This window comes from Odontesthes bonariensis, chromosome 20 (genome assembly GCF_027942865.1).
Source record: "Odontesthes bonariensis isolate fOdoBon6 chromosome 20, fOdoBon6.hap1, whole genome shotgun sequence".
NCBI classification, from domain to species: Eukaryota; Metazoa; Chordata; class Actinopteri; order Atheriniformes; family Atherinopsidae; genus Odontesthes; species Odontesthes bonariensis.
Window position 1 is genome coordinate 1,085,127 of NC_134525.1, and position 27,074 is coordinate 1,112,200.

The 27,074-nt window shown below is 46.4% G+C and overlaps 1 protein-coding gene across 3 annotated transcripts in view; it reads left to right on the top strand.

Annotated features, from left to right (window-relative positions):
* The window catches only part of sugct (succinyl-CoA:glutarate-CoA transferase), a 124,444-nt gene that overhangs the window by 82,517 nt on the left and 14,853 nt on the right, over positions 1 to 27,074 (top strand). Inside the window, exon 13 of one of the 3 annotated variants that reach the window (XM_075451916.1) lies at positions 24,167 to 24,413. The exons of the other annotated variants lie outside the window; for them this stretch is intronic. Coding sequence (XP_075308031.1) covers positions 24,167 to 24,413 — 247 coding nt within the window. The remainder of the gene's footprint in view (positions 1 to 24,166; positions 24,414 to 27,074) is intronic. 3 annotated transcript variants of the gene reach the window in all.

Sequence of the window (27,074 nt, forward strand, 5' to 3'; positions counted from 1 at the left end):
GAAATGTTGGGTATGCATCATGAGGTTACTACTCATACTCAAACTACCCAAGATGCAACGTAACGTGACGTCGCCGATCGTCATTTCCTGTCAAAACGGCAGTTTCAAGCTAGCTACAACGAGGGTAGGTTCACTTCCTGTTTTCAAAACAAAAGCACCAATTGTATGGTAACGGCTTTCCCTATGATAAAAGGCAACGGGTATTTTATTTTGTGAAAATAACCAGAAGTGCGTTAGCTCACTGCGGCTAGCTTTAGTAGCGCCGAATTCGTGGGAACAAAATTGTAAACAGCCGGTATTTTGTCAGGTTTTCAACACGTCGGGGATCTAAACGACTACTTTCTCTCCTGAAAAAAGCAAAAAGCAGTTTATGAATATCTGATTTAGGCAGCTGTTCGTGAAGCTGTGACCTTCAAGGTTTTACAGCCTGCAGAACATGTCTGTTCTTCATCCGATCAGAGATGATGAGGAGCAACGTTTATTAGACATTTTAATTGCCCATCCATGTAGACAAAAAGAATCCAACTGTGGTGAGAGGGTCAGACGCCTGGAACAGTTCTGTGGCCTCTGAATGACCGTATGGAGGTGGAATGGGCTTTTGTTGATGATAATCAGAGTGGGTGGAGGATGTGATGGAGCTGAGGGAGAGTGATGTAAGGAAACAATCAGGAGGAAACCCCAGTGGAAGATGGAAGGGAGCTCCGACATCTGGGAAAGTTAGAGAGGCGGGTTTGATAAAGTCCAGGTACGCTGTACAGAACAATAAAAATACACGACTAAAAAGGAGCATGCAGCCTCATATCATACAGGCTGAGTCTGTGAGGAGCAGAGTGGGAGAAGGAAACGTTACAGAGTGGGAGAAGGAAACGTTACAGAGTGGGAGAAGGAAACGTCACAGAGTGGGAGAAGGAAACGTTACAGAGTGGGAGAAGGAAACGTTACAGAGTGGGAGAAGGAAACGTCACAGAGCGGGAGAAGGAAACGTTACAGAGTGGGAGAAGGAAACGTCACAGAGTGGGAGAAGGAAACGTCACAGAGCGGGAGAAGGAAACGTCACAGAGCGGGAGAAGGAAACGTCACAGAGCGGGAGAAGGAAACGTTACAGAGTGGGAGAAGGAAACGTTACAGAGTAGGAGAAGGAAACGTCACAGAGTGGGAGAAGGAAACGTTACAGAGCGGGAGAAGGAAACGTTACAGAGTGGGAGAAGGAAACGTTACAGAGTGGGAGAAGGAAACGTCACAAAGTGGGAGAAGGAAACGTCACAGAGTGGGAGAAGGAAACGTTACAGAGTGGGAGAAGGAAACGTTACAGAGTGGGAGAAGGAAACGTCACAGAGCGGGAGAAGGAAACGTTACAGAGTGGGAGAAGGAAACGTCACAGAGTGGGAGAAGGAAACGTCACAGAGCGGGAGAAGGAAACGTCACAGAGCGGGAGAAGGAAACGTTACAGAGTGGGAGAAGGAAACGTTACAGAGTAGGAGAAGGAAACGTCACAGAGTGGGAGAAGGAAACGTTACAGAGCGGGAGAAGGAAACGTTACAGAGTGGGAGAAGGAAACGTTACAGAGTGGGAGAAGGAAACGTCACAAAGTGGGAGAAGGAAACGTCACAGAGTGGGAGAAGGAAACGTTACAGAGTGGGAGAAGGAAACGTCACAAAGTGGGAGAAGGAAACGTCACAGAGTGGGAGAAGGAAACGTCACAGAGTGGGAGAAGGAAACGTCAGAACGGGAGAAGGAAACGTCACAGAGTGGGAGAAGGAAACGTCACAGAGCGGGAGAAGAAAACGTCAGAACGGGAGAAGGAAACGTCACAGAGTGGGAGAAGGAAACGTCACAGAGTGGGAGAAGGAAACGTCACAAAGTGGGAGAAGGAAACGTCACAGAGTGGGAGAAGGAAACGTCAGAACGGGAGAAGGAAACGTCACAGAGTGGGAGAAGAAAACGTCAGAACGGGAGAAGGAAACGTTACAGAGTGGGAGAAGGAAACGTTACAGAGTGGGAGAAGGAAACGTTACAGAGCGGGAGAAGGAAACGTTACAGAGCGGGAGAAGGAAACGTCACAGAGTGGGAGAAGAAAACGTCAGAACGGGAGAAGGAAACGTTACAGAGTGGGAGAAGGAAACGTTACAGAGTGGGAGAAGGAAACGTTACAGAGCGGGAGAAGGAAACGTCACAGAGCGGGAGAAGGAAACGTTACAGAGTGGGAGAAGAAAACGTCAGAACGGGAGAAGGAAACGTTACAGAGCGGGAGAAGGAAACGTTACAGAGTGGGAGAAGGAAACGTCAGAACGGGAGAAGGAAACGTCACAGAGTGGGAGAAGAAAACGTCAGAACGGGAGAAGGAAACGTTACAGAGTGGGAGAAGGAAACGTTACAGAGTGGGAGAAGGAAACGTTACAGAGCGGGAGAAGGAAACGTTACAGAGTGGGAGAAGGAAACGTCAGAACGGGAGAAGGAAACGTTACAGAGCGGGAGAAGGAAACGTTACAGAGTGGGAGAAGGAAACGTCAGAACGGGAGAAGGAAACGTCACAGAGTGGGAGAAGAAAACGTCAGAACGGGAGAAGGAAACGTTACAGAGTGGGAGAAGGAAACGTTACAGAGTGGGAGAAGGAAACGTTACAGAGCGGGAGAAGGAAACGTTACAGAGCGGGAGAAGGAAACGTTACAGAGTGGGAGAAGGAAACGTTACAGAGCGGGAGAAGGAAACGTTACAGAGTGGGAGAAGGAAACGTCACAAAGTGGGAGAAGGAAACGTCACAGAGTGGGAGAAGAAAACGTCAGAACGGGAGAAGGAAACGTCACAGAGTGGGAGAAGGAAACGTCACAGAGTGGGAGAAGGAAACGTCACAGAGTGGGAGAAGGAAACGTCACAGAGTGAGAGAAGGAAACGTCACAGAGCGGGAGAAGGAAATGTCACAGAGTGAGAGAAGGAAACGTCACAGAGTGGGAGAAGGAAACGTTACAGAGTGAGAGAAGGAAACGTCACAGAGCGGGAGAAGGAAATGTCACAGAGTGGGAGAAGGAAACGTCACAGAGTGGGAGAAGGAAACGTTACAGAGTGGGAGAAGGAAACGTCACAGAGTGGGAGAAGGAAACGTTACAGAGTGGGAGAAGGAAACGTCACAGAGCGGGAGAAGGAAACGTTACAGAGTGGGAGAAGGAAACGTCACAGAGTGGGAGAAGGAAACGTCACAGAGTGGGAGAAGGAAACGTCACAGAGCGGGAGAAGGAAACGTTACAGAGCGGGAGAAGGAAACGTTACAGAGTGGGAGAAGGAAACGTTACAGAGTGGGAGAAGGAAACGTCACAGAGTGGGAGAAGGAAACGTCACAGAGCGGGAGAAGGAAAACAGAACAGTTGAACTGAGACGTAATGCTAATGCTAACCTGAGCACGTGCATCGTTAACCTTATTCACAGAGTCTGTTTCATCGACCTGTAGTCATGGTAAGCGCACAAAGGTGGAGAGGGCTGAGCCTCTAATGTTGAGAACAATATCACTGAGAGCCCTTTAATCGTCACGGTTTCAACAAACTCACCTGCCTCAGGTAAGAAACGGGATCTGACTGAGTCGTGGCACAGAAACCGAGCGGGGCCCACTTCGGTACCCTGTTGGGCCCCCAGCTTCCTTTAATAACACCATTTAAAAAAAACAACCCCACCTCTTGTTGCCGTTGGTTCAGACCTCTGCTAAATCAGATAGAAACGCCGTGGGAAACATTTGGGAACGCTAACAGAGACGAGGAGATAGGAGACGAGAGGCCGTCGGCTTATTTTCACAAAATCACCTAAACCAGAAGTGAAATCTTTCCTGGAAGACAAATAGGATTTCACAGAGCCTGATTGTGCGAAGGCCCGATCACTTTCCTGCCATGTGGCGGCCAAAAACAACCAGGACTTCATCTTCTTTGTTAGTCCAAGCAGAACGTTGACATGTTTCTGTTTGACACCGATAACCACAACAAGATAGTTCTCAGAACGGCTGTAATCTGATGCAGAAATGTTCGGTCCGAGCCCGCAAACCTCCCAGACCTCTCGCAGCACCGAGGCAGCTTAAAAGAGGAGATAAAACACGAACGGATCACAGCACCAACAACACGTACAGGACAGGAACCAGAAAACAACAGTAACTGAACATAAACCATCCTGCAGCAGCAGGTCGGTGAAGGTGCAGATAACAGGGATTCACTGATTCCAAACTCTGCTGGAGTTTCACTGAGTTTGGCCCAGAAACGGTTTGTAAGAAGGCCAAAGAACAAGTTATTAAACCACAAAGATCCAGATATCTGACTGGATTTCTGCCACTGATGCTAACTGTAATGAAAGGCTGGTGCACAGGTCCAAAGATAAAACATATTTTCTGACTCTGTTCCCTCTGCACACAGCTTCAGTTTGTACTCGGGATGATGTCGAGGTTCACGTCTCCATGTTTGTCTAAACATGTTTGTCTAAACGATGCTCATCTCCGTGGAGCTTCTTCTGTCCTGAGTGACTTAAGCAACAACCTCAATATTTTATCCACAAATCGACTTAGAAAACACATCAATGAGATGTTTTTCTCAAAAAGTTGGGACGCCAAAAGGACTCATCGGGTTCATTAGGTCAGGAACGTGATTTTACCCAAGAAAAACTGACTTTGAATATTCTGTCACCAGTGGGAGGAGCTTACAGAAGGGGACCCGGCGGGAGGAGCTTAAAAAAAAAAGTGTGTTCAGCAGAGTTTTCAGGTTTTCGGGGGAGGGTAAAAGTGCGTTCAGCAGAGATTTCAGGTGTTCGGGGGAGGGTAAAAGTGTGTTCAGCAGAGGTTTCAGGCGTTCGGGGGAGGGTAAAAGTGTGTTCAGCAGAGATTTCAGGTGTTTGGGGGAGGGTAAAAGTGCGTTCAGCAAAGGTTTCAGGTGTTCGGGGAAGGGTAAAAGTGCATTCAGCAGAGTTTTCAGGTTTTCGGGGAAGGGTAAAAGTGCGTTCAGCAGAGGTTTCAGGTGTTCGGGGAAGGGTAAAAGTGCGTTCAGCAAAGGTTTAAGGTGTTGGGGGGAGGGTAAAAGTGCGTTCAGCAGAGGTTTCAGGTGTTCGGGGGAGGGTAAAAGTGCATTCAGCAAAGGTTTCAGGTGTTCGGGGGAGGGTAAAAGTGCGTTCAGCAGAGTTTTCAGGTGTTCGGGGGAGGGTAAAAGTGCTTTCAGCAAAGGTTTCAGGTGTTCGGGGGAGGGTAAAAGTGCGTTCAGCAGAGTTTTCAGGTTTTCGGGGAAGGGTAAAAGTGCGTTCAGCAGAGGTTTCAGGTGTTCGGGGGAGGGTAAAAGTGCGTTCAGCAAAGGTTTAAGGTGTTGGGGGGAGGGTAAAAGTGCGTTCAGCAGAGGTTTCAGGTGTTCTGGAGAGGGTAAAAGTGTGTTCAGCAGAGGTTTCAGGTGTTCGGGGGAGGGTAAAAGTGCGTTCAGCAGAGGTTTCAGGTGTTCGGGGGAGGGTAAAAGTGCGTTCAGCAAAGGTTTCAGGTGTTCGTGGGAGGGTCAAAGTGCGTTCAGCAAAGGTTTCAGGTGTTCGGGGGAGGGTAAAAGTGCGTTCAGCAGAGTTTTCAGGTTTTCGGGGAAGGGTAAAAGTGCGTTCAGCAGAGGTTTCAGGTGTTTGGGGGAGGGTAAAAGTGCATTCAGCAAAGGTTTCAGGTGTTCGGGGGAGGGTAAAAGTGCGTTCAGCAGAGTTTTCAGGTGTTCGGGGGAGGGTAAAAGTGCATTCAGCAAAGGTTTCAGGTGTTCGGGGAAGGGTAAAGGTGCGTTCAGCAGAGGTTTCAGGTGTTCGGGGGAGGGTAAAAGTGTGTTCAGCAAAGGTTTCAGGTGTTCGGGGGAGGGTAAAAGTGCGTTCAGCAAAGGTTTCAGGTGTTCGGGGGAGGGTAAAAGTGTGTTCAGCAGAGGTTTCAGGTGTTCTGGAGAGGGTAAAAGTGCGTTCAGCAAAGGTTTCAGGTGTTCTGGGGAGAGTAAAGGTGCGTTCAGCAAAGGTGTCAGGTGTTCGGGGGAGGGTAAAGGTGCGTTCAGCAGAGGTTTCAGGTGTTCGGGGGAAGGTAAAAGTGCGTTCACCAAAGGTTTCAGGTGTTCGGGGGAGGGTAAAAGTGCATTCAGCAAAGGTTTCAGGTGTTCGGGGGAGGGTAAAAGTGCGTTCAGCAAAGGTTTCAGGTGTTCGGGGGAGGGTAAAAGTGCGTTCAGCAAAGGTTTCAGGTGTTCGGGGGAGGGTAAAAGTGTGTTCAGCAGAGGTTTCAGGTGTTCTGGAGAGGGTAAAAGTGCGTTCAGCAAAGGTTTCAGGTGTTCTGGGGAGAGTAAAGGTGCGTTCAGCAAAGGTGTCAGGTGTTCGGGGGAGGGTAAAAGTGCGTTCAGCAAAGGTTTCAGGTGTTCTGGGGAGAGTAAAAGTGCGTTCAGCAAAGGTTTCAGGTGTTCGGGGGAGGGTAAAGGTGCGTTCAGCAAAGGTTTCAGGTGTTCGGGGGAGGGTAAAAGTGCGTTCAGCAAAGGTTTCAGGTGTTCGGGGAAGGGTAAAAGTGCGTTCAGCAGAGTTTTCAGGTTTTCGGGGAAGGGTAAAAGTGCGTTCAGCAGAGGTTTCAGGTGTTCGGGGGAGGGTAAAAGTGCGTTCAGCAAAGGTTTCAGGTGTTGGGGGGAGGGTAAAAGTGCGTTCAGCAGAGGTTTCAGGTGTTCGGGGGAGGGTAAAAGTGCATTCAGCAAAGGTTTCAGGTGTTCGGGGGAGGGTAAAAGTGCGTTCAGCAGAGTTTTCAGGTGTTCGGGGGAGGGTAAAAGTGCTTTCAGCAAAGGTTTCAGGTGTTTGGGGGAGGGTAAAAGTGCGTTCAGCAGAGTTTTCAGGTTTTCGGGGAAGGGTAAAAGTGCGTTCAGCAGAGGTTTCAGGTGTTCGGGGGAGGGTAAAAGTGCGTTCAGCAAAGGTTTAAGGTGTTGGGGGGAGGGTAAAAGTGCGTTCAGCAGAGGTTTCAGGTGTTCTGGAGAGGGTAAAAGTGTGTTCAGCAGAGGTTTCAGGTGTTCGGGGGAGGGTAAAAGTGTGTTCAGCAAAGGTTTCAGGTGTTCTGGGGAGAGTAAAAGTGTGTTCAGCAAAGGTTTCAGGTGTTCTGGGGAGAGTAAAGGTGCGTTCAGCAGAGTTTTCAGGTGTTCTGTAGAGGGTAAAAGTGCGTTCAGCAAAGGTTTCAGGTGTTCGGGGGAGGGTAAAAGTGCGTTCAGCAAAGGTTTCAGGTGTTCGGGGGAGGGTAAAAGTGCGTTCAGCAAAGGTTTCAGGTGTTCGGGGGAGGGTAAAAGTGTGTTCAGCAGAGGTTTCAGGTGTTCTGGAGAGGGTAAAAGTGCGTTCAGCAAAGGTTTCAGGTGTTCTGGGGAGAGTAAAGGTGCGTTCAGCAAAGGTGTCAGGTGTTCGGGGGAGGGTAAAAGTGCGTTCAGCAAAGGTTTCAGGTGTTCTGGGGAGAGTAAAAGTGCGTTCAGCAAAGGTTTCAGGTGTTCGGGGGAGGGTAAAGGTGCGTTCAGCAAAGGTTTCAGGTGTTCGGGGGAGGGTAAAAGTGCGTTCAGCAAAGGTTTCAGGTGTTCGGGGAAGGGTAAAAGTGCGTTCAGCAGAGTTTTCAGGTTTTCGGGGAAGGGTAAAAGTGCGTTCAGCAGAGGTTTCAGGTGTTCGGGGGAGGGTAAAAGTGCGTTCAGCAAAGGTTTCAGGTGTTGGGGGGAGGGTAAAAGTGCGTTCAGCAGAGGTTTCAGGTGTTCGGGGGAGGGTAAAAGTGCATTCAGCAAAGGTTTCAGGTGTTCGGGGGAGGGTAAAAGTGCGTTCAGCAGAGTTTTCAGGTGTTCGGGGGAGGGTAAAAGTGCTTTCAGCAAAGGTTTCAGGTGTTTGGGGGAGGGTAAAAGTGCGTTCAGCAGAGTTTTCAGGTTTTCGGGGAAGGGTAAAAGTGCGTTCAGCAGAGGTTTCAGGTGTTCGGGGGAGGGTAAAAGTGCGTTCAGCAAAGGTTTAAGGTGTTGGGGGGAGGGTAAAAGTGCGTTCAGCAGAGGTTTCAGGTGTTCTGGAGAGGGTAAAAGTGTGTTCAGCAGAGGTTTCAGGTGTTCGGGGGAGGGTAAAAGTGTGTTCAGCAAAGGTTTCAGGTGTTCTGGGGAGAGTAAAAGTGTGTTCAGCAAAGGTTTCAGGTGTTCTGGGGAGAGTAAAGGTGCGTTCAGCAGAGTTTTCAGGTGTTCTGTAGAGGGTAAAAGTGCGTTCAGCAAAGGTTTCAGGTGTTCGGGGGAGGGTAAAAGTGCGTTCAGCAAAGGTTTCAGGTGTTCGGGGGAGGGTAAAAGTGTGTTCAGCAGAGGTTTCAGGTGTTCTGGAGAGGGTAAAAGTGCGTTCAGCAAAGGTTTCAGGTGTTCTGGGGAGAGTAAAGGTGCGTTCAGCAAAGGTGTCAGGTGTTCGGGGGAGGGTAAAGGTGCGTTCAGCAGAGGTGTCAGGTGTTCAGGGGAAGGTAAAAGTGCGTTCACCAAAGGTTTCAGGTGTTCGGGGGAGGGTAAAAGTGCGTTCAGCAAAGGTTTCAGGTGTTCGGGGGAGGGTAAAAGTGTGTTCAGCAAAGGTTTCAGGTGTTCGGGGGTGGGTAAAAGTGTGTTCAGCAGAGGTTTCAGGTGTTCTGGAGAGAGTAAAGGTGCGTTCAGCAAAGGTGTCAGGTGTTCGGGGGAGGGTAAAAGTGCGTTCAGCAAAGGTTTCAGGTGTTCTGGGGAGAGTAAAAGTGCGTTCAGCAAAGGTTTCAGGTGTTCGGGGGAGGGTAAAGGTGCGTTCCGCAGAGGTTTCCTCGCAGCTTCCTCCAGCTGCTGGGTTGTGTGAGGACACAGATACCAGGAGGCTCCTTGTTGTCGCTCCAGTTTTATTTGCAGTCAGAGACGGGGAGAGTCTTCCTGTTTCCCTCCCTCCTGTCCTCCTTTTTCCTCCTTTTCTTCACTCAGTTCCACTCCTCTTTTCTCTGTTTTCCTTCTGTTCTTTCCCTCCGTGACTTTCCTTCTTCTTCAGGTCATTTAGTGTGTTCCCTCTGTTTCCTGTCCTGTTGTTTTATTCTCTTTCCCTCCATGTTCCTGCCCTCCTCCTCCTCCTCCTTTACTCTTCCTTTCTAACTTACTCTCCTCGGAGGCTGTTGGTGTGATGCATGCTGGGAACTGGTGTCAGGAAGTTAACGGCCCTGACCTGGTAGCGGCGGCCTCGGTCTGTCTGAAAGGTTTCTGAACAGCTGCTGCTCGTGTCGAGCATCATGAAATACAGAAAAACTGAAGGTTTTCAGCCCACTTCTTGTGTCCTTTGGCACAGCTCAGCCTTTTCTCCCTGTTTCCCTTCCTTAAGAACGGCTTCCTGACAGCCACCCTTCCATGGAGCCCATTTCTGATGAGGCTTGGGCCAACAGCAGATGGATCAGCTGAAGGTCCAGATGCATCTCTCAGCTCCTGTGTCAGGTCTTTGCTGGATGTTTTCCTCTTTCTTAAGGACATCACTTTCAGATCCTGTTCATCTGCTGGAGATAGTTCTTTAGGCCTGACACTTCTTCTTCTGTCCTCCACTTGTCCAGTTTCCTCAAATGTTTTAAGGACACACTGCACACCATGCTGAGATATGCCAAGTTTTCAGCTAACAGCTCTTTGGGAATCAGCTTGTTGCTGCAGAAATCCTGTTTTCTGTCTGTCACACTGTGTTATCTTTGCTGTTTTTCACACATGCAGCTAAAGAAATGGGAACAAATCTTAATTCCAGTCTAAAACCCACAAAGAGCTTCTAGATTATTCATTTCTGGTGGCATAAAACAGTTTAATCATTTCATTTGTATTAATTGTTCCATAATTAGTCATTAGATTATATCTTATATTCCTTTTTTAAGCTTTAAATTTAATCTTATTTACTTTTTTTATGTTGAATAACACATAATTCTTATTATTGTCTGTTTTTTTCCTACTTTTCTACTTTTAGACATGATAACGTTCATTTATTTGGGATTAGGATCTTTTTTAAACTGAATTTCTTATATTAATTTGACTCTTTTGGTAACTGAAAGCAGTTTTTAACGTAAATGTACAAAAAAGTTGAAACTATGAAGCTGTTTTTCTCAGATGCAGCTAAAGAAATGGGAACAAATGATGTGTCTCTGTGACAGGCTGCTGGGAACAAAGTGCCTAAAGATCCAGTTTAAAACGGCTTCTTTGCTAAGTTGGACACAACACTGGTTCATCCCTTGAGTTAGGAGCCTTTTTCCTGCCTGAATGGTTCACAGCTCAGAGTTAAGTGGCTTAACGAAGGAAAAACTGGACTGAAAATGAGGAAAAAAGCAGAAAATGTCCAAAGAAAAACTATGAAAGAGCTTCAGAAAGTGTTGAAACAATTGCTGAAGATCACTTAAGCTGCTTGGATGCAAAATATAAAGAAATAAGAGGCGTCTCATGACCAAAATGCTTCAAAAACCACATAAAATCCTTAATATGGCTGTCACAATCATACAAATGTGTTTGGACATTAATTGTTATACAAGAAATTATAATTAAATGTGTGTTTCTGTTCATTTTAGGCCACTATTTGAGTAAATGAATGAAAAAAAATCAAATCAAATATTTTTTTGTTGCTCGTCTGACTCCAAATCTGAGGGAGTTTTATTCCTGTTTGGTGATATAAAGTCCTGTTTTTCACTTTCACTGGAGGAGAATGTGTGACAGGCTGCTGGGAACAAAGTGCCTAAAGATCCAGTTTAAAATGGCTTCTTTGCTAAGTTGTCTGTGTATTGATTTTATTTATTGTTTTTTCTGTTTTATTTATTGTTTTTTCTGTTTTATTTAGTGTTTTTGTCGTTTAATTTGGTGTTTTTGCTGGTTTTTGTGTTTTTTTGTGTTTTTTGTGTTTTACTTTGTGTTTTTCTGTTTTTTTCTGTTTTATTTTGTGTTTTTTCTGTTTTATTTAGTGTTTTTTTCTGTTTTATTTGGTGACTTTGGGTCACTAGACTAAGTTGTCTGTTCTGTGTGGACACAACACTGGTTCATCCCTTGAGTTAGGAGCCTTTTTCCTGCCTGAATGGTTCACAGATCAGAGTTAAGTGGCTTAACTTGTGTAGGGACACCGGCTGCCTGTAGGGGGCGTCTGTGCACTTCCTCTGCACTGACAGAATTTGATTGGCTCATTAAGTGTCTGAATGTGCAGAGAGCTGCAGGTTTCCTGTGCGTAACGAGCTGAGCTGAGTGGAAAACAACCTGTGAGGCTCGACGTCGGTGGAAGTTTGCATCCATCTCAGATCGTCTGTTTGTCGGAGCTGGAATGCAGCGAAAGCATATTTGGTTTGAGAGCCATAATCAAATCAAAATGTGTCTGCATACTTTCCCATGGGGACGGCGGAGGAGGAGCAGGGGCTTCCAATTAAACGGTGACACTCCGAGCGGGAGAGATAAACAGAGTGGACAGAGTGTCAAACAAAAGCAGGGAGCAGGAGAGAGGGAAATATGTGGGCAGCCGCTGGTATTTCATGTTATTTTTGGATCGTTTTAGGGGCTGAAAGTGTTTTTGTGGAACTCTTCATAAAGCGGCAGCTAACGAGCTAAAATGCAGCTAACGAGCTAAAATGCAAAAAAGTGTTTGAAAGAGGACCCCCCCCACTGTGGTTAGGTTGAGGACCCCCCCCCCCCTCTGGTTAGGATAAATGTGATTTGATTTGATTTGATTACATGATACTGTACATATCAGTTGCTGTGGAAAGACTTAAATCAGTAACCTCTTAATTACTTCGACCCTTTATGTTAGAAAAATAAATGATTCTCAGAGTCCAAACGTGGAACCTGCTGCTGCAGCACTCAGTGAAAGTTGTTCTGGAGTCACAGAAAAACAGAAAGTTTACAGAATCTACAGGAACGGCGTTCTGGAAGCTTCTCCAACCAGCAGGTTACCTGGTTACCTTAGGTTAGCAGGTTAGCTGCTGACCGGTGAGGGTCAGGATCGGGTATAACAGCAGCATCCACCAAAGGTTCAGGCTCTCCAACAAGGATGGATCGGGGCTCACCGCTTTGGGCCAAACTCCAACGTTGTAAATGTTTACGAGAACATCAGCAAACGACCAGGAAAAGTTTAGGAAAAGAGCAGGAAAAAAACAGAAAAGATAAATGCTTCAGATCCTTTGTTTGGCCCTTTGCGCTCCGACTGCACGTCCTAGACGCTGTTGAACGGCATTCTGGGAGATGGAGGCTACTGGCTGCAGATGAGTGAGTTTGAGGGGAAAATGAAGTCAGTGAGTCCCGGTGGGAGCTGAGGATCGTCCGTCTGTTCCCCGGCTCTCATCTCACCGGCCATGGGACTCTTTTCCACTCATGAACTCATATCTGGCTGCTGGTGTGGGTGGGAGTGGACACCGCCTGGTGTCCTGCTGCACACCTGGAGCACAGCTGGCTCACACACTCCTGCAGTAACACGCTGATAATCTGCTTTCCCTGCCGTTTGCCTCCATGTGGGCACCTTTCCCATCCAAAACACACACATTCCACATGCCAAAGTTTCCATTCATGCCAACTTCAATAACTAAAACCCATTTTCAGCCTCTTTCTGTCATCCTGTGAAGTAACCAGAGGTGGGTAGAGCAGCCAAAAACTGTACTCAAGTAAAAGTACTGTTACTTCAGAATAATATGACACCAGTAAAGGTAAAAAGTATTCATCCAAAAAAGTAATCCAAGTAAAAAAGTGCTTGTTAAAAAAACTACTCGAGTACTGAGTAACTGTTGAGTAACGTCAGATTTATTTGTTAACACAAGCATTCAATCAGACAGACAAACATACTAAATAATCATCTTTAGGCAAATTAGAGTTCATCCAATTGATAAAATAAATTAAAATGAATTAATTAATTACAAAATATCAAATCAAATTTATCTGTAGCACATTTCATGTACAAAACAGTTCAAAGTGCTTCACATAAAATAAAAGCATTGCAGCAGGGAGTGTAAGAAGCATTAAAATACATAAAAGAATATAAAGAGAAACAAATAAATTCATTTAAATGAATTTAAAAACAAGCAACAGTCCAGATAAGTTCAAAGATAGCGTGCAGATTTCATGCATAGACACATGAGAACAGAAATGTTTTTAACCTGGATTTAAAAATGTCTCCATTTGGTGAAAGTTTAATCTCCACTGGCAGTTTGTTCCACTTGTTTGCAGCATAACAGCTAAATGCTGCTTCTCCATGTTTAGTCTTAAATAGCTTAAATTAAAATAATCCAGGTAAATTCAAGCACCTCAATAAAAAATAACAGAGACTTAGGAAATGTTTAAAACATGTGTAACCCATATGTAACCTAAAAAACAAACATTCACCTATCCATGGGGGGAAAAACGAGTTTAGGAAACTTACCGCTACATGTTTCCTCAAGTTAGATGTTGAGTTTCTGCTGAAATGTGCGTTTGTTTTGGTTGCCACAGAAGACACATAATGTAGCTGCTGTTTCTCACTCTTTGTAAGGTAAACATGCTTTCAGTATGAGGCCTCGTCTGCGTCTTCATTTCCCACCGTTGGTTCTGACATTTTTCATCTGTTTCTTTGTTTGTTTGCTACGACTGCTAATGCTAAAGCTAACCCGTCCCGCCACTGAGATTGAGTATGGTCACGTGACCAGACTGCACGGCTGCGTCTGATTGGTGGAACACAGTCCACCTGACTGTAGAGCCTTTGGCGGAAGTCTCTGGCTGTGTTCGAAACCGCATACTTCTCCTACTACTCATACTAACTTTCTGAGTTAGTATGCAAGTTTGAGTAAGCGAGAAGTTCCCGGATGCATACTAGATTCTCTGAAATGTTGGGTATGCATCATGAGGTTACTACTCAAATACTCAAATGTTGCTAAAGTTTACAGAGTTTAGAGCTTAAGAGAAATCAGCTTCAGGCCGGCTGATTTCGGCTCAGGCAGGAGCGAAATGCATTGTGGGTAAACGCTCTGCATACTGTCTGATCGATCAGTATGCAGTATGGAAGTATGTAGTATGTAGTATGCAGTATGGAAGTATGTAGTATGCAGTATGGAAGTATGTAGTATGCAGTATGTAGTATACAGTATGGAAGTATGTAGTATGCAGTATGCAGTATCTAGTATGCAGTATCTAATATGTAGTATGTGGTATGCGGTATGCAGTATGTAGTATGCAATATGGAAGTATGTAGTATGCAGTATGTAGTATAGTATGTAGTATGCAGTATCTAGTATGCAGTATGCAGTATCTAGTATGCGGTATGCAGTATGTAGTATGTGGTATGCAGTATGCAGTATCTAGTATGCAGTATGTAGTATGCAGTATGTAGTATGCAGTATCTAGTATGCAGTATGTAGTATGCAGTATCTAGTATGCAGTATGTAGTATGCAGTATCTAGTATGCAGTATGTAGTATGCAGTATGCAGTATCTAGTATGCAGTATGTAGTATGCAGTATGTCTTATGCAGTATGCAGTATCTAGTATGCAGTATGTAGTATGCAGTATGTCTTATGCAGTATGCAGTATCTAGTATGCAGTATGTAGTATGCAGTATGTCTTATGCAGTATGCAGTATCTAGTATGCAGTATGTAGTATGCAGTATCTAGTATGCAGTATGTAGTATGCAGTATGCAGTATCTAGTATGCAGTATGTAGTATGCAGTATGTCTTATGCAGTATGCAGTATCTAGTATGCAGTATGTAGTATGCAGTATGTCTTATGCAGTATGCAGTATCTAGTATGCAGTATGCAGTATCTAGTATGCAGTATGTAGTATGTAGTATGTAGTATGGAGTATGTGGTATGCAGTATGTGGTATGCAGTATGCAGTATGCAGTATGCAGTATCTAGTATGCGGTATGCAGTATGTAGTATGTGGTATGCAGTATGCAGTATCTAGTATGCAGTATGTAGTATGCAGTATGTAGTATGCAGTATCTAGTATGCAGTATGTAGTATGCAGTATCTAGTATGCAGTATGTAGTATGCAGTATCTAGTATGCAGTATGTAGTATGCAGTATGCAGTATCTAGTATGCAGTATGTTGTATGCAGTATGTCTTATGCAGTATGCAGTATCTAGTATGCAGTATGCAGTATCTAGTATGCAGTATGCAGTATGCAGTATGTAGTATGGAGTATGTGGTATGCAGTATGTGGTATGCAGTATGCAGTATGTGGTATGCAGTATCTAGTATGCAGTATGTAGTATGTAGTATGCAGTATCTAGTATGCAGTATGTAGTATGTAGTATGCAGTATCTAGTATGCAGTATGCAGTATGTGGTATGCAGTATCTAGTATGCAGTATGTAGTATGTAGTATGCAGTATCTAGTATGCAGTATCTAGTATGCAGTATGCAGTATCTAGTATGCGGTATGCAGTATGCAGTATCTAGTATGTAGTATGCAGTATCTAGTATGCAGTATGTACTATGTAGTATGTAGTATGTAGTATGTGGTATGCAGTATGCAGTATGTAGTATGCAGTATGCAGTATCTAGTATGTGGTATGCAGTATCTAGTATGCAGTATGTAGTATGTAGTATGCAGTATCTAGTATGCAGTATGTAGTATGTAGTATGCAGTATCTAGTATGCAGTATGCAGTATCTAGTATGCGGTATGCAGTATGCAGTATCTAGTATGCAGTATGTACTATGTAGTATGCAGTATGTGGTATGTGGTATGTAGTATGCAGTATCTAGTATGTAGTATGCAGTATGCAGTATCTAGTATGCAGTATGTACTATGTAGTATGCAGTATCTAGTATGTAGTATGCAGTATGCAGTATCTAGTATGCAGTATGCAGTATCTAGTATGCGGTATGCAGTATGCAGTATCTAGTATGTAGTATGCAGTATGCAGTATCTAGTATGCAGTATGTAGTATGTAGTATGTAGTATGCAGTATGCAGTATGTAGTATGCAGTATGTTGTATGTAGTATGTAGTATGCAGTATGTAGTATGTAGTATGCGGTTTCGAACACAGTCTCTCTCTCTGTCAGAATAAAACATTAAAATGAGGCGTACGCGGGGGGATAAAAATAATGAGGCGTAGAATACCAAAGAGGTAAGAAGAAAAGTAACCAGCTCATTGTAGCCTAATGTAGCGGAGTAAGAGGACAGCTTCTGCTGCACACATCTACTCAAGGAAAAGTAAAAAGTATAGAGATTTAAAACTACTCCTAGAAGTGTAATGTTTTCAAAAACGCTGCTTTCACTCTGGTTTGTCCTGCTGGAATCTTTTTTTAAGATGCTCGACGCACCTTAAAACAAACATAAGAAGGAGTTCCAGGTCTTCGTGTTGTGGTGATGGTGTCGGCATGGAAACGCTTTGAACCGGCTCCGGTTATTGTTGGTGCATTTACTTTATGTAAAGGCATTTATGTAACCATTAGAAGTTTGGATGATGCTCAGTAATGCAATCTTCTCCTGATTTAACTAGACGGCAGCAGCCATGCAAATCGGACGTGTGATGGTCTGATCTTCCCTCATTAGCAGATGATGCTCATCATCACGGAGAACAAACAGAAACATGATGCTGCAGGTGGAACCGGAGCCGGAGGCCCAACATTTATTTATTCTGACGCATTCCATCCAAAGCATCGAGAATATTAGATCTAAATGTCGTCTGAGCTGCAGAAATGCTTGTTTTTCTGTCTAATTCACCCAGAAAATATCATAAAATATGAATAAACTACAGCTGGAATATATCTGGGATGAATGCCAGGGTCTCTGTAGAGTGGTCGGCCCCCAGCGGGGGGTCGGATGGATCGATCCAACGATCAAACGAAGGGATGGAAACTCAGCAGGACGCTGTTCTAATGGAGCCGATCAGCGCGGTCGTACAGGATCGATCGGTTCAGGATCTGCTGGACCACCAGAGAGCCGCTCAGGTTCCTCCGGATGGTGGTTGGACTGGGATCTGGTGTGAGTCCGGGTTCTGGATCGGATGTTTCCAAACAGAACTGGTGGGGAAATGAGAAGCTTTCTTTGGGGGTAAAACCGGATAAGATACAATTTGAAGGAAAACTGGCGGCAGCTTCTTAATATTCTGGACGCAGGTTTGAACTGGGGGAAGGTTTGAACTGGGGGCAGGTTTGAACTGGGGACAGGTTTGAACTGGGGGCAGGTTTGAACTGGGGACAGGTTTGAACTGGGGACAGGTTTGAACTGGAGGCAGGTTTGAACTGGAGGCAGGTTTGAACTGGAGGCAGGTTTGAACTGGGGGCAGGTTTGAACTGGGGGCAGATTTGAACTGGGGGCAGATTTGAACTGGAGGCAGGTTTGAACTGGGGGCAGATTTGAACTGGGGGCAGGTTTGAACTGGGGGCAGGTTTGAACTGGGGGCAGATTTGAACTGGAGGCAGGTTTGAACTGGGGGCAGATTTGAACTGGGGGCAGGTTTGAACTGGGGGCAGGTTTGAACTGGGGGCAGATTTGAACTGGAGGCAGGTTTGAACTGGGGGCAGATTTGAACTGGGGGCAGATTTGAACTGGAGGCAGGTTTGAACTGGAGGCAGGTTTGAACTGGGGGCAGATTTGAACTGGGGGCAGGTTTGAACTGGGGGCAGATTTGAACTGGGGGCAGATTTGAACTGGAGGCAGGTTTGAACTGGGGGCAGATTTGAACTGGGGGCAGGTTTGAACTGGGGGCAGGTTTGAACTGGGGGCAGATTTGAACTGGAGGCAGGTTTGAACTGGGGGCAGATTTGAACTGGGGGCAGGTTTGAACTGGGGGCAGGTTTGAACTGGAGGCAGGTTTGAACTGGGGGCAGATTTGAACTGGGGGCAGATTTGAACTGGAGGCAGGTTTGAACTGGGGGCAGATTTGAACTGGGGGCAGATTTGAACTGGGGGCAGATTTGAACTGGACGCGGGTTTGAACTGGAGGCAGGTTCGAACTGGGGGCAGGTTTGAACTGGGGGCAGATTTGAACTGGACGCGGGTTTGAACTGGGGGCAGGTTTGAACTGGGGGCAGATTTGAACTGGAGGCAGGTTTGAACTGGGGGCAGGTTTGAACTGGGGGCAGATTTGAACTGGACGCGGGTTTGAACTGGGGGCAGGTTTGAACTGAGGGGCAGGTTTGAACTGGGGGCAGATTTGAACTGGGGGCAGATTTGAACTGGACGCGGGTTTGAACTGGGGGCAGGTTTGAACTGGGGGCAGATTTGAACTGGAGGCAGGTTTGAACTGGGGGCAGGTTTGAACTGGGGGCAGGTTTGAACTGGGGACAGATTTTAACTGGGGGCAGGTTTGAACTGGAGGCAGGTTTGAACTGGGGGCAGGTTTGAACTGGGGGCAGGTTTGAACTGGGGACAGATTTTAACTGGGGGCAGATTTGAACTGGGGGCAGATTTGAACTGGGGGCAGGTTTGAACTGGAGGCAGATTTGAACTGGAGGCAGGTTTGAACTGGGGGCAGATTTGAACTGGGGGCAGATGGTAGACGGTGCAGGTCAGATTTTCAGCCCAAACATCTAAATCTCTTTTTGCATGAATGAAACGCTCATCGTTACATGTGTGTTTCTGGGATCTCCAGACGAAGCTCATCTTTCTGCGTCTGCCGGCTTTTGCCATTTTGTTTATAAAATTCCGCTGACAAATTGCATTCTGAGGGAAATCCAATGCAAATGTGGCCGTACCCTCGGTCCACAGAAACCATATCCGTGTCTCCACTCGGCTTGTTTGAATGCAGCAGATGTAAAGCGAGACTCCGCTGCCCGTCATGCAAATCTGCAGGTGGGTCCAGTTTAAAAGGAGCGTGTGGTGAGCCGGCGGAGGAACGAAAAGCCCAAATTACAAACAGGAGAGCCTCTTCAATGCAAAACCACGGCGGGATTGGTGGTGTTTAGCTGCAGCAGCGAGCGAGATCAAGGTGCGTAAAACACGAGTGAACATTTTTCTTATTAGATTATTGTTTGTTTAGAGGCTCGCTCTGAGTGAATCCCTTTAAACGGAATGGGCCGACAGCTGCCTCGGCTTTAACTCTGGGCTGTTTGTTGGTTTCCATCGAGGTCGTTTCAAAGGGCTCAGATTGTTTCGTGTCAAACAGAACTCAGAGGCAGAATAAGATGAAAGAGAGCGACTCTCGGGGACTCTTTTAACTGTGGTTCCACTCCTGCAGATTCCTCTAACGACCGCTCTTGAATCTGCTGAAGATGAGTTCGAACTACACATCATCATTTGACCTAACTTTCTTCTTTGATGGAGTGACGGCCTTGCTGTTATCCAACGTGCTGCTGGGCCTGCCGGCCAACGTGTACGTGGTGTGGCTGATAGCCGGCGGGGCCGGCGGCTCCTTGGTCTCCGAGCTCTTCGCCCTCAATCTGGCCGTCGCCGAGGTCCTGTGCTGCTGCTCGTCTCTGTACGTGACGGTCCACCTCCTGCTGGACATGCCGCTCTCGGTGGGCGTGCTGGTGCTGCAGCTGTTCCTGCAGCTCATGCTGATATCTCGGCCCCTCTTCCAGACCTGCATCTGTCTGGAGCGCTACCTGGCTGTGGTGCACCCCACCCTCTACATCAGGTAAACGGGCCCGACGCACCTCTTTAACTTTGAATCGGTGTTAATTTCGTCAGCTTTTTTTAATTTAGTCTTAGTCTTAGTCACAGTGTCGAAAATCAATTTTAGTCTTCATCAAATTTTAGTCATTTTAGTCAACACTGTACATTATAGAACTTCTCCACACACGGCGGCATGATCAATCATTATCATGCAGGTTGTTTTGTTGTCCTTCGCGTTGTAAACGAAATGGCTCCATACATCCAGGCGTTGTTTTCGCCCAGCTCCAACAAACCGTATACCGGTATCCGAGCCCGACGCCATGACTGGACTGCAAAGTTACGGTTAGCTACGGTTAAGTTATAGCTAGCTACCGGCTACGTTACTTGACATGGGAAGGGCCTAAACACAACTGAACTCGACTCACTGAACTACTGATTCTATAGCTCTGTACTGAATGAGCCGTGCGAGGCACTGTGGGACAGGCGCCGTGCAGGGACAAACAGGGCAACAGCGCGTAATCTTCTATGAAGTTCAAGAAACACTTATATTAACAATTACAAATTACAAATTAATTATAAACAATTACATTGTTTAATGTCCATTCATCCATAGCTTGTAGATTTCGTCTCGTCTTAGTCTCGTTAACGAAAATCATGTTTTATTCTCGTCATATTTTTATTTTCTGGAAGCACTTTTGTGCGTCATCGTCACGGGAAAAGGGGCGTTAATGAAATATTTTCGCCATCGTCCTGGTTGACGAAATGAACACTGCTTTGAATATAACTCTACAATCAGGTGGAGGTTGAATGTCAGTTACCGCGCCTAAGGCGAGTTGAAAGTCCGCAGGGACGGACATGTTGATGGCCTACTGATGTGTTTTAGTTTTAGTGGCCTCTAGAACGAACAATCCAGGAAAAACAGTATCCAATCATACTGAACGGATCGTTAACGATGATTGGATTCTGATGCCTTCTATCAAACTGCAATCTGCTCCTCCCCCCCTCCTCCCCCCTGTGCGCGTACCCTGCTCCGTGAACGAATTACGCGCCCAGAAGCTTGGCAGGAAGCTAAACTACAGCCAGCTTGGCTAGCACCTAGCATTATTAAACGTATAGTTAGCATATACTAAATACTAAATACGGCAACGATCGATGCTTGCTGTCAGAACAGCGCTCGTGCACCTTCGTGCTCGTGAACAAGCATTGCGCGTTCATGTACTCTAGAGGCGTGGCTTCGGGGGGAATCTGAAGAAAAGGGTTGGGACTTTTGACCTGTGTATTTTCAAAATGCAGCTTCGCTGGACTCAAAATCCAGGATCTCCTACCCTACCTTTAAGAAATCAGAGGATAGGGATCATCTTTCTATCTGAATGGACCAGAACCCCCCTCACAGCTAAAGGAACGTGTACAGCCGCCCAACCTAAAAGTCTAAGTGTGCAGGCAAAGAGAGGAGTTGGGTCCAGAGGCAGTAGATATGCACGATATTCCCGCCTCATGCCTTTGCTGCTTGTTTTCCCGGGAGCTCTGCTAACCCTAACCCAACAACCTGAGAAGAGTCAGGACGGTCTTTATGAGTTAACGTGCACAAGCCTCCATCTTTTAGCCGTCTTCCAGCACAGCACTCTTCTTCTACATGTCTTCTGTGGTGGTAATATGGTTACAAATAGGTTTAAATGATTCGTTCTAAGGTCTGAAAAAACATAATAGCTGCTTTCGGACAGAGCCGTTCTAAGAACGCAGTTATCAGAACTGTCCTACTCGAATTTCGTTCTGATAACTATCCTTCCCCAGCGGAACTGTTTCAGTCTGCATTCGCACATGAGTCGGGACCTGATAGGGACTGATGCGCAGCCGTCTGCGTCAGTGACGTGTTACGTTAGCCGTTTAGCGCCACATTCAACAACAAAACAAAACAAAACAAAACCCGGTAAAAGTAAGGAGAGAAGAAAAAACACCACAAAGAAGCTAACATGGAGAGCGGGGAGGCCACTGTGTTCATGGTCTGCATGATGGTGATATTAATCATGGACAATCACATCAGGCGTCTAACATGGAGGCTGGAAGAGCTCACAGAGAGAGTCAGGAGATACTTTTTCATTTCATGAAGGAAGAAAGGAGAGCAGAGCGCTGCAGACAAAGGAGACCAGTGTAAGTTTAACTTATTAAACACCCGCCGGTTGTGTCCGTGTCGTATGAGGAAACATTTCAGCCGTGATAGCATGACATGGGGCGTAGCTACCAACCACCACACACCTCCGTCAGATGCGTTCTATAGAACCCAGAAAAGACCCGACCTCGGAGAAGGAGCTAAATAGTTATAGGAACTAAGGGAGAAAGCCCCGAGTTCCTGTATGTCCAAACACGGGAGAAAACGGCCCCGCGGATTAAAAGGTTATTAGAACTGCCAAAGGTTCCTACAGTCCCAAAGCGGCTATTGATTCATTTAGGAAAGATGCTAAAAGAAATCTAAACTTTAATGATACAATTGTTCTGCATCCTCATAGATCTGTTGCTTTAAATGTTCCTCCAAGTGAAGGTAAACAGGAAACAGGAAGTGAGACTTCTGCCCAAACGATGAAGGTCCCTATGACGCGTTTCCTGGGATAAAGTTGTTCTGTTCTGGTGAAACGTCACCAGTCGCAGCACGAGTTCTGCTCCAAGTCAAAGAACGCGTCAAGGCGAGTGCGGTCCAAGTGCTCAGATGTGTTCTCGCTCGGTCCATTTTACCCAGGATGCATCTGGGGGTGACTTGTGTGGACTTTGGGCAGCTTTCCCAGCTCAGGTCGCCTTATAAGCTGCCGCAGGGAGTGTAGATAGTATAATAATAATAATAAATTTATTTGTATAGCACCTTTCACAGAAAATAAAATTCACAAAGTGCTTCACAATACGACGCAAGTCAACATTTCATATACACATCATATACACACATAAGAAAACAGTAATTGCAGAACAGCATGAGGCTACAGAGCAGATGGGCACTTTAAGTACAGATAAAAGCTATTTTAAATAGGTGGGTCTTCAGATTTTTTTTGAAAATGTCTAAAGAAGTTGCAGACCGTAGACAGAGAGGAAGAGAGTTCCAAAGAGTTGGAGCCACTACCTCAAAGGCACGATCACCCTTTGTCTTTTTGGTTGTGTTATAGGGGTGGATCAGGTCACAGATGTAACCGGGTGCCTGATGATTAAGGGCTCTGTATGTGATGAGAAGAATTTTGAACTGGATCCTGAACCTTATAGGCAGCCAGTGTAAGGAAAGTAGAATGGGTGTGATGTGAGTCATCCTGTTGGATCTAGTCAGTAACCTGGCTGCAGTGTTTTGCATAATTTGTAGACGGTTCAGAGATGATATGTTGAGACATGTGAAAAGTGAATTACAATAATCTAACCGGGAAGACACAAATGCATGAATAATCATCTCCAGCTCAGGCCGGGACACAATGGACCGGAGTTTTGGTATATTTCTGAGCTGGAAGGAACAATTACGTGCTAATGATTTTATGTGCTCCACAAAGCGCATCCCTCAGTCGAAGGTAACCCCAAGGTTTTTTAGCTTTGACTGAGCAGCTGATGAAACAAACCCAATACCCTGGGTAATTTTGGGGGCTGAATTCTCAGGTGCAATAATTAGACCAGTTCCCCACCCAATGGCTGCCATCGCAGTGGCCACGCCCACTAAAACACCAGTTCCCAAATCAATAGCTGCCTCTGTTTTTTCAGTGTTCAGCTGGAGGAAGTTATTTGCCAACCACTCACTAATGGCACCCAAACAGTTTTGTAAAACAGCAAAGTTGGACTGGTTTTCTGGTTTGCAGGAGATATATAATTGAATGTCATCAGCATAGCAATGATAAGATACACCACTGTTTTATTAATAAATAAAATAAAATGTGCCATAATGGAAGCATGTATAGAGCAAATAACAATGGACCCAAGACAGAGCCTTGGGGTACGCCACAGGAAAGAGGAGACATGAATGGCCCAACAGATACAGAGAAATTCCTATCAGAGAGATAGGAGGAAAACCACTTGCGTTGGTTATTGATCTAAAGTGGAAACACCAGCAGACGGAGCGTTGCTGACTGTCTTATTAAGAACATCAGTGTGGAGATTAAGGTGAAGCAGCATGATAGCTGAGTTTAGCTTCCACTCCATCAACCATAACCGCACTGCGTCCTTATGGACACAGACTGGACGGCGGTGGGCGTGGCTACTGCGATGGCATCCATTGGGTTGGAAACTGGTGTTTTAGTGGGCGTGGCCACTGCGATGGCATCCATTGGGTTGGGAACTGGTGTTTTAGTGGGCGTGGCCACTGCAATAGGATCCATTGGGTTGGGAACTGGTGTTTTAGTGGGCGTGGCCACTGCAATAGCATGCATTGGGATGGGAACTGGTGTTTTAGTGGGCGTGGCCACTGCAATAGGATCCATTGGGTTGGGAACTGGTGTTTTAGTGGGCGTGGCCACTGCAATAGGATCCATTGGGTTGGGAACTGGTGTTTTAGTGGGCGTGGCCACTGCAATAGGATCCATTGGGTTGGGAACTGGTGTTTTAGTGGGCGTGGCCACTGCAATAGGATCCATTGGGTGAGGAACTGGTGTTTTAGTGGGCGTGGCCACTGCGATGGCATCCATTGGGTTGGGAACTGGTGTCTTAGTGGGCGTGGCCACTGCAATGGACACTGAGCCAAAGGTCAAAGACTTCTTCTTGTGTCTGCAGGTTGAAGCCGCTGCGCTACAGGCTGCTGTGCTGCGGCGTGGACTGGCTGCTGATCCTGCTGGACTCCAGCTTTCCCGTCTTGGCGCCCTCCTTCCAGCTGTCCGGCATCCTGTTCGTGTCCAAGTCGCTGCTGTTCCTGGGCATCATGTCGTACTGCGGCGTCCGCGTGCTGCTGGTGCTGAAGCAGCCGGGGCCCGGCGACGGCGCCGCCGACAGCTGGAACGCCGTGAAGAGGAAGGCCTTCAAGGTGATCGTGATCACGCTGGCGTTCACCAGCTGCACGCAGCTGCTGCAGATCATGGTGATGGGCCCGGCGCTGCTGCGTGCCTCCCTGATGCTCGTGCTGCAGGCCACGCTGCTCGGCCTGGCCGTCAGCATCCTCAGCAGCTTCATCACGCCCCTGCTGTACCTGCACCGCGCCGGGAAGCTGCCCTGCATCCAGTTCTGAGCGCCGCCGCCGCGTCCTGATCCGTGCTGCTGCGAGCCGTCCGGAGAAGCTGTTAGATCTGCCTTAGATGTGTGCTTTCACTCCTTTAGAGTTAGAAACAAATGTCTCTCCATTATTCATGTCGTGTGGTGAAGCCCCCCGGGGGGGCACGCAGGCCTTAAACGCTGTCAGGCGGCGGCGCGAGGCCGAGCGAGCGCGGCGGCGGGGATGAGCGCCGACACTTCACAGGAAGGAAAACGCTTTGATTGTGGAGGTCAAACAGAGGGCAGCCGGTTCACCCGGGCGCCGCCGCCGCCGCCTCGCCTTGATGCTGCTGTAACACGATGTAACAGCACGCCGCACGGCTCCCCCGGGGGGCGCTCTGTCGGCTTTATGGAGCGCTGCAGCCAGCTTCAAAGGCTCTGAGGAGGAAGAGGAGGAAGAGGAGGAAGAGGAGGCGTTAAAAGAGAAGCGAGCAGCTCTCATCTGCCCGGCCAGGGGCGCCGAAAAGGGGGGTAAAAGGAGAAGGATTCTAGGGGCCCATGATTAAGAGGGGCCCAGAGAGGCCCTAATAAAATGATAATACTGACAAAAAATAATATGACACTAACTAACTTATAATCACAAATATATTTTATTTACAATTTACTGGTAACAATAACTTTATTTGTTTTGGAAACATTACGTTTGTTCTTTTTTTCAGGTGGCCTAATTTAGAGTTTAGAATCAGTATCAGTGTTGCAGCAAATAAATGAGTTCCATTGGATTCCTCGTGCTCAGTGTTTACCTTCCTCAACTGTCATGTTTTTCTTTTTTCACAAATATGGGAACGATAGTCAGAAATACCATTAAAATACATAGTTTTATGTAAAATAGCATCACAAATTTTTGCCGACGTCCTGGCCGGCTGTTTGGGGGCCCAATAAAAATGATTTTCATGGGGCCCAAAATCCCTAGCGGCGCCCCTGTGCCCGGCTGACAGGAGATGGTGAGGATGGGGTTCCACCTCTCAGGCCTGGCGAAGGCGGCGGCGTCTGTAACCGGCCGTAAAGCCGTCGGTGGGCGGTTCCTTCTGCAAACTGAGGCATCCTTCAGGAGCAGAGAGCCCCACAGCAGCTCCTGTTCAGGCTGATTTATCCGTCTGACCTGCTGCTGTCAGAGTCGGGGAGGAAGCTCACCGGGGACTGAATCCATCTGCAGTCCACAGAGAGCTGAGGGAACCCTGCCGCTGTCAGGGGGAACCGGGGAGCTCAGGATGGATGAGGACAGTCGGGACGGGAACCTTCCTCCAGATGTTGGTGGAAGAAATATCACTGAAGTGAAGCTGATATCACTTTCAGCCTCAGCAGAGAGTTCCCGCCTCCTCTGACTGGTGCTGGAACCAGCAGCTCCGATTATCAGACGTACAGAAACGTTCTCCTCCACCAGGTTCAGACTCACCCTGAAGCGTCTGTGGGAGTAACTGCGAGGTCATCGCACACGTGGGCGGGGCTAAAGTCACCGCCGGGGTTAGAAAGCAGGATCAGAGCAGCAGCCACTAAACTCTTTATTACATTAAAATGATTAAAATATTTCTAATATTATATTAAAATATTATTATATTAAAAATAATATTACAAATTTTACAATATTTGTAATATTATATAAAAAATATTAGAATATTAAAAAAATTAAAAATATTACAAATATTATAATATTTGTAATATTATATAAAAAATATTAGAATATTAAAAACATTAAAAATATTACAAATATTATAATATTTGTAATATTATATTAAAAATATTATAATATTACAAATATTATAATATTTGTAATATTATATTAAAAATATTATGATATTAAAAACATTAAACATATTATGATATTAAAAACATTAAAAATATTACAATATTTGTAATATTATATTAAAAATATGATGATATTAAAAACATTAAAAACATTAAAAATATAAAAAATACGCAGCCGAGGAGGCAGAAATGTGACCCGATGATGTCAGCTCCGTGTCGTCTCTTTATCGGTGATCCACCCAGCCTGTTTACCTGTTTCTAACTTTACTCACCCCCCTGGGGTAGCTATCTGCCCTGGGACGTGCTGACAGACGGCCTGTGGGGTAGTTTAAGTTCCTCAGCCATCGCAGCGCTCACAGAGAGGCAGCTAAAACCAGTTTAACACCACCAGTCCACGTGTCTTTGGACTGGAATAAAGTGGGGGGAGCAGAGGAAATAAGCAGCGCAGGAAGTGAGCAGGAAGCGAGGAGGGGTAACACCTGGAGGAGGGGTAACACACCTGGAGGAGGGGTAACACCTGGAGGAGGGGTAACACCTGGAGGAGGGGTAACACCTGAAGGGGTAACACCTGGAGGAGGGGTAACACACCTGGAGGAGGGGTAACACCTGGAGGGGTAACACCTGGAGGAGGTGTAACACACCTGGAGGAGGGGTAACACCTGGAGGAGGGGTAACACACCTGGAGGAGGGG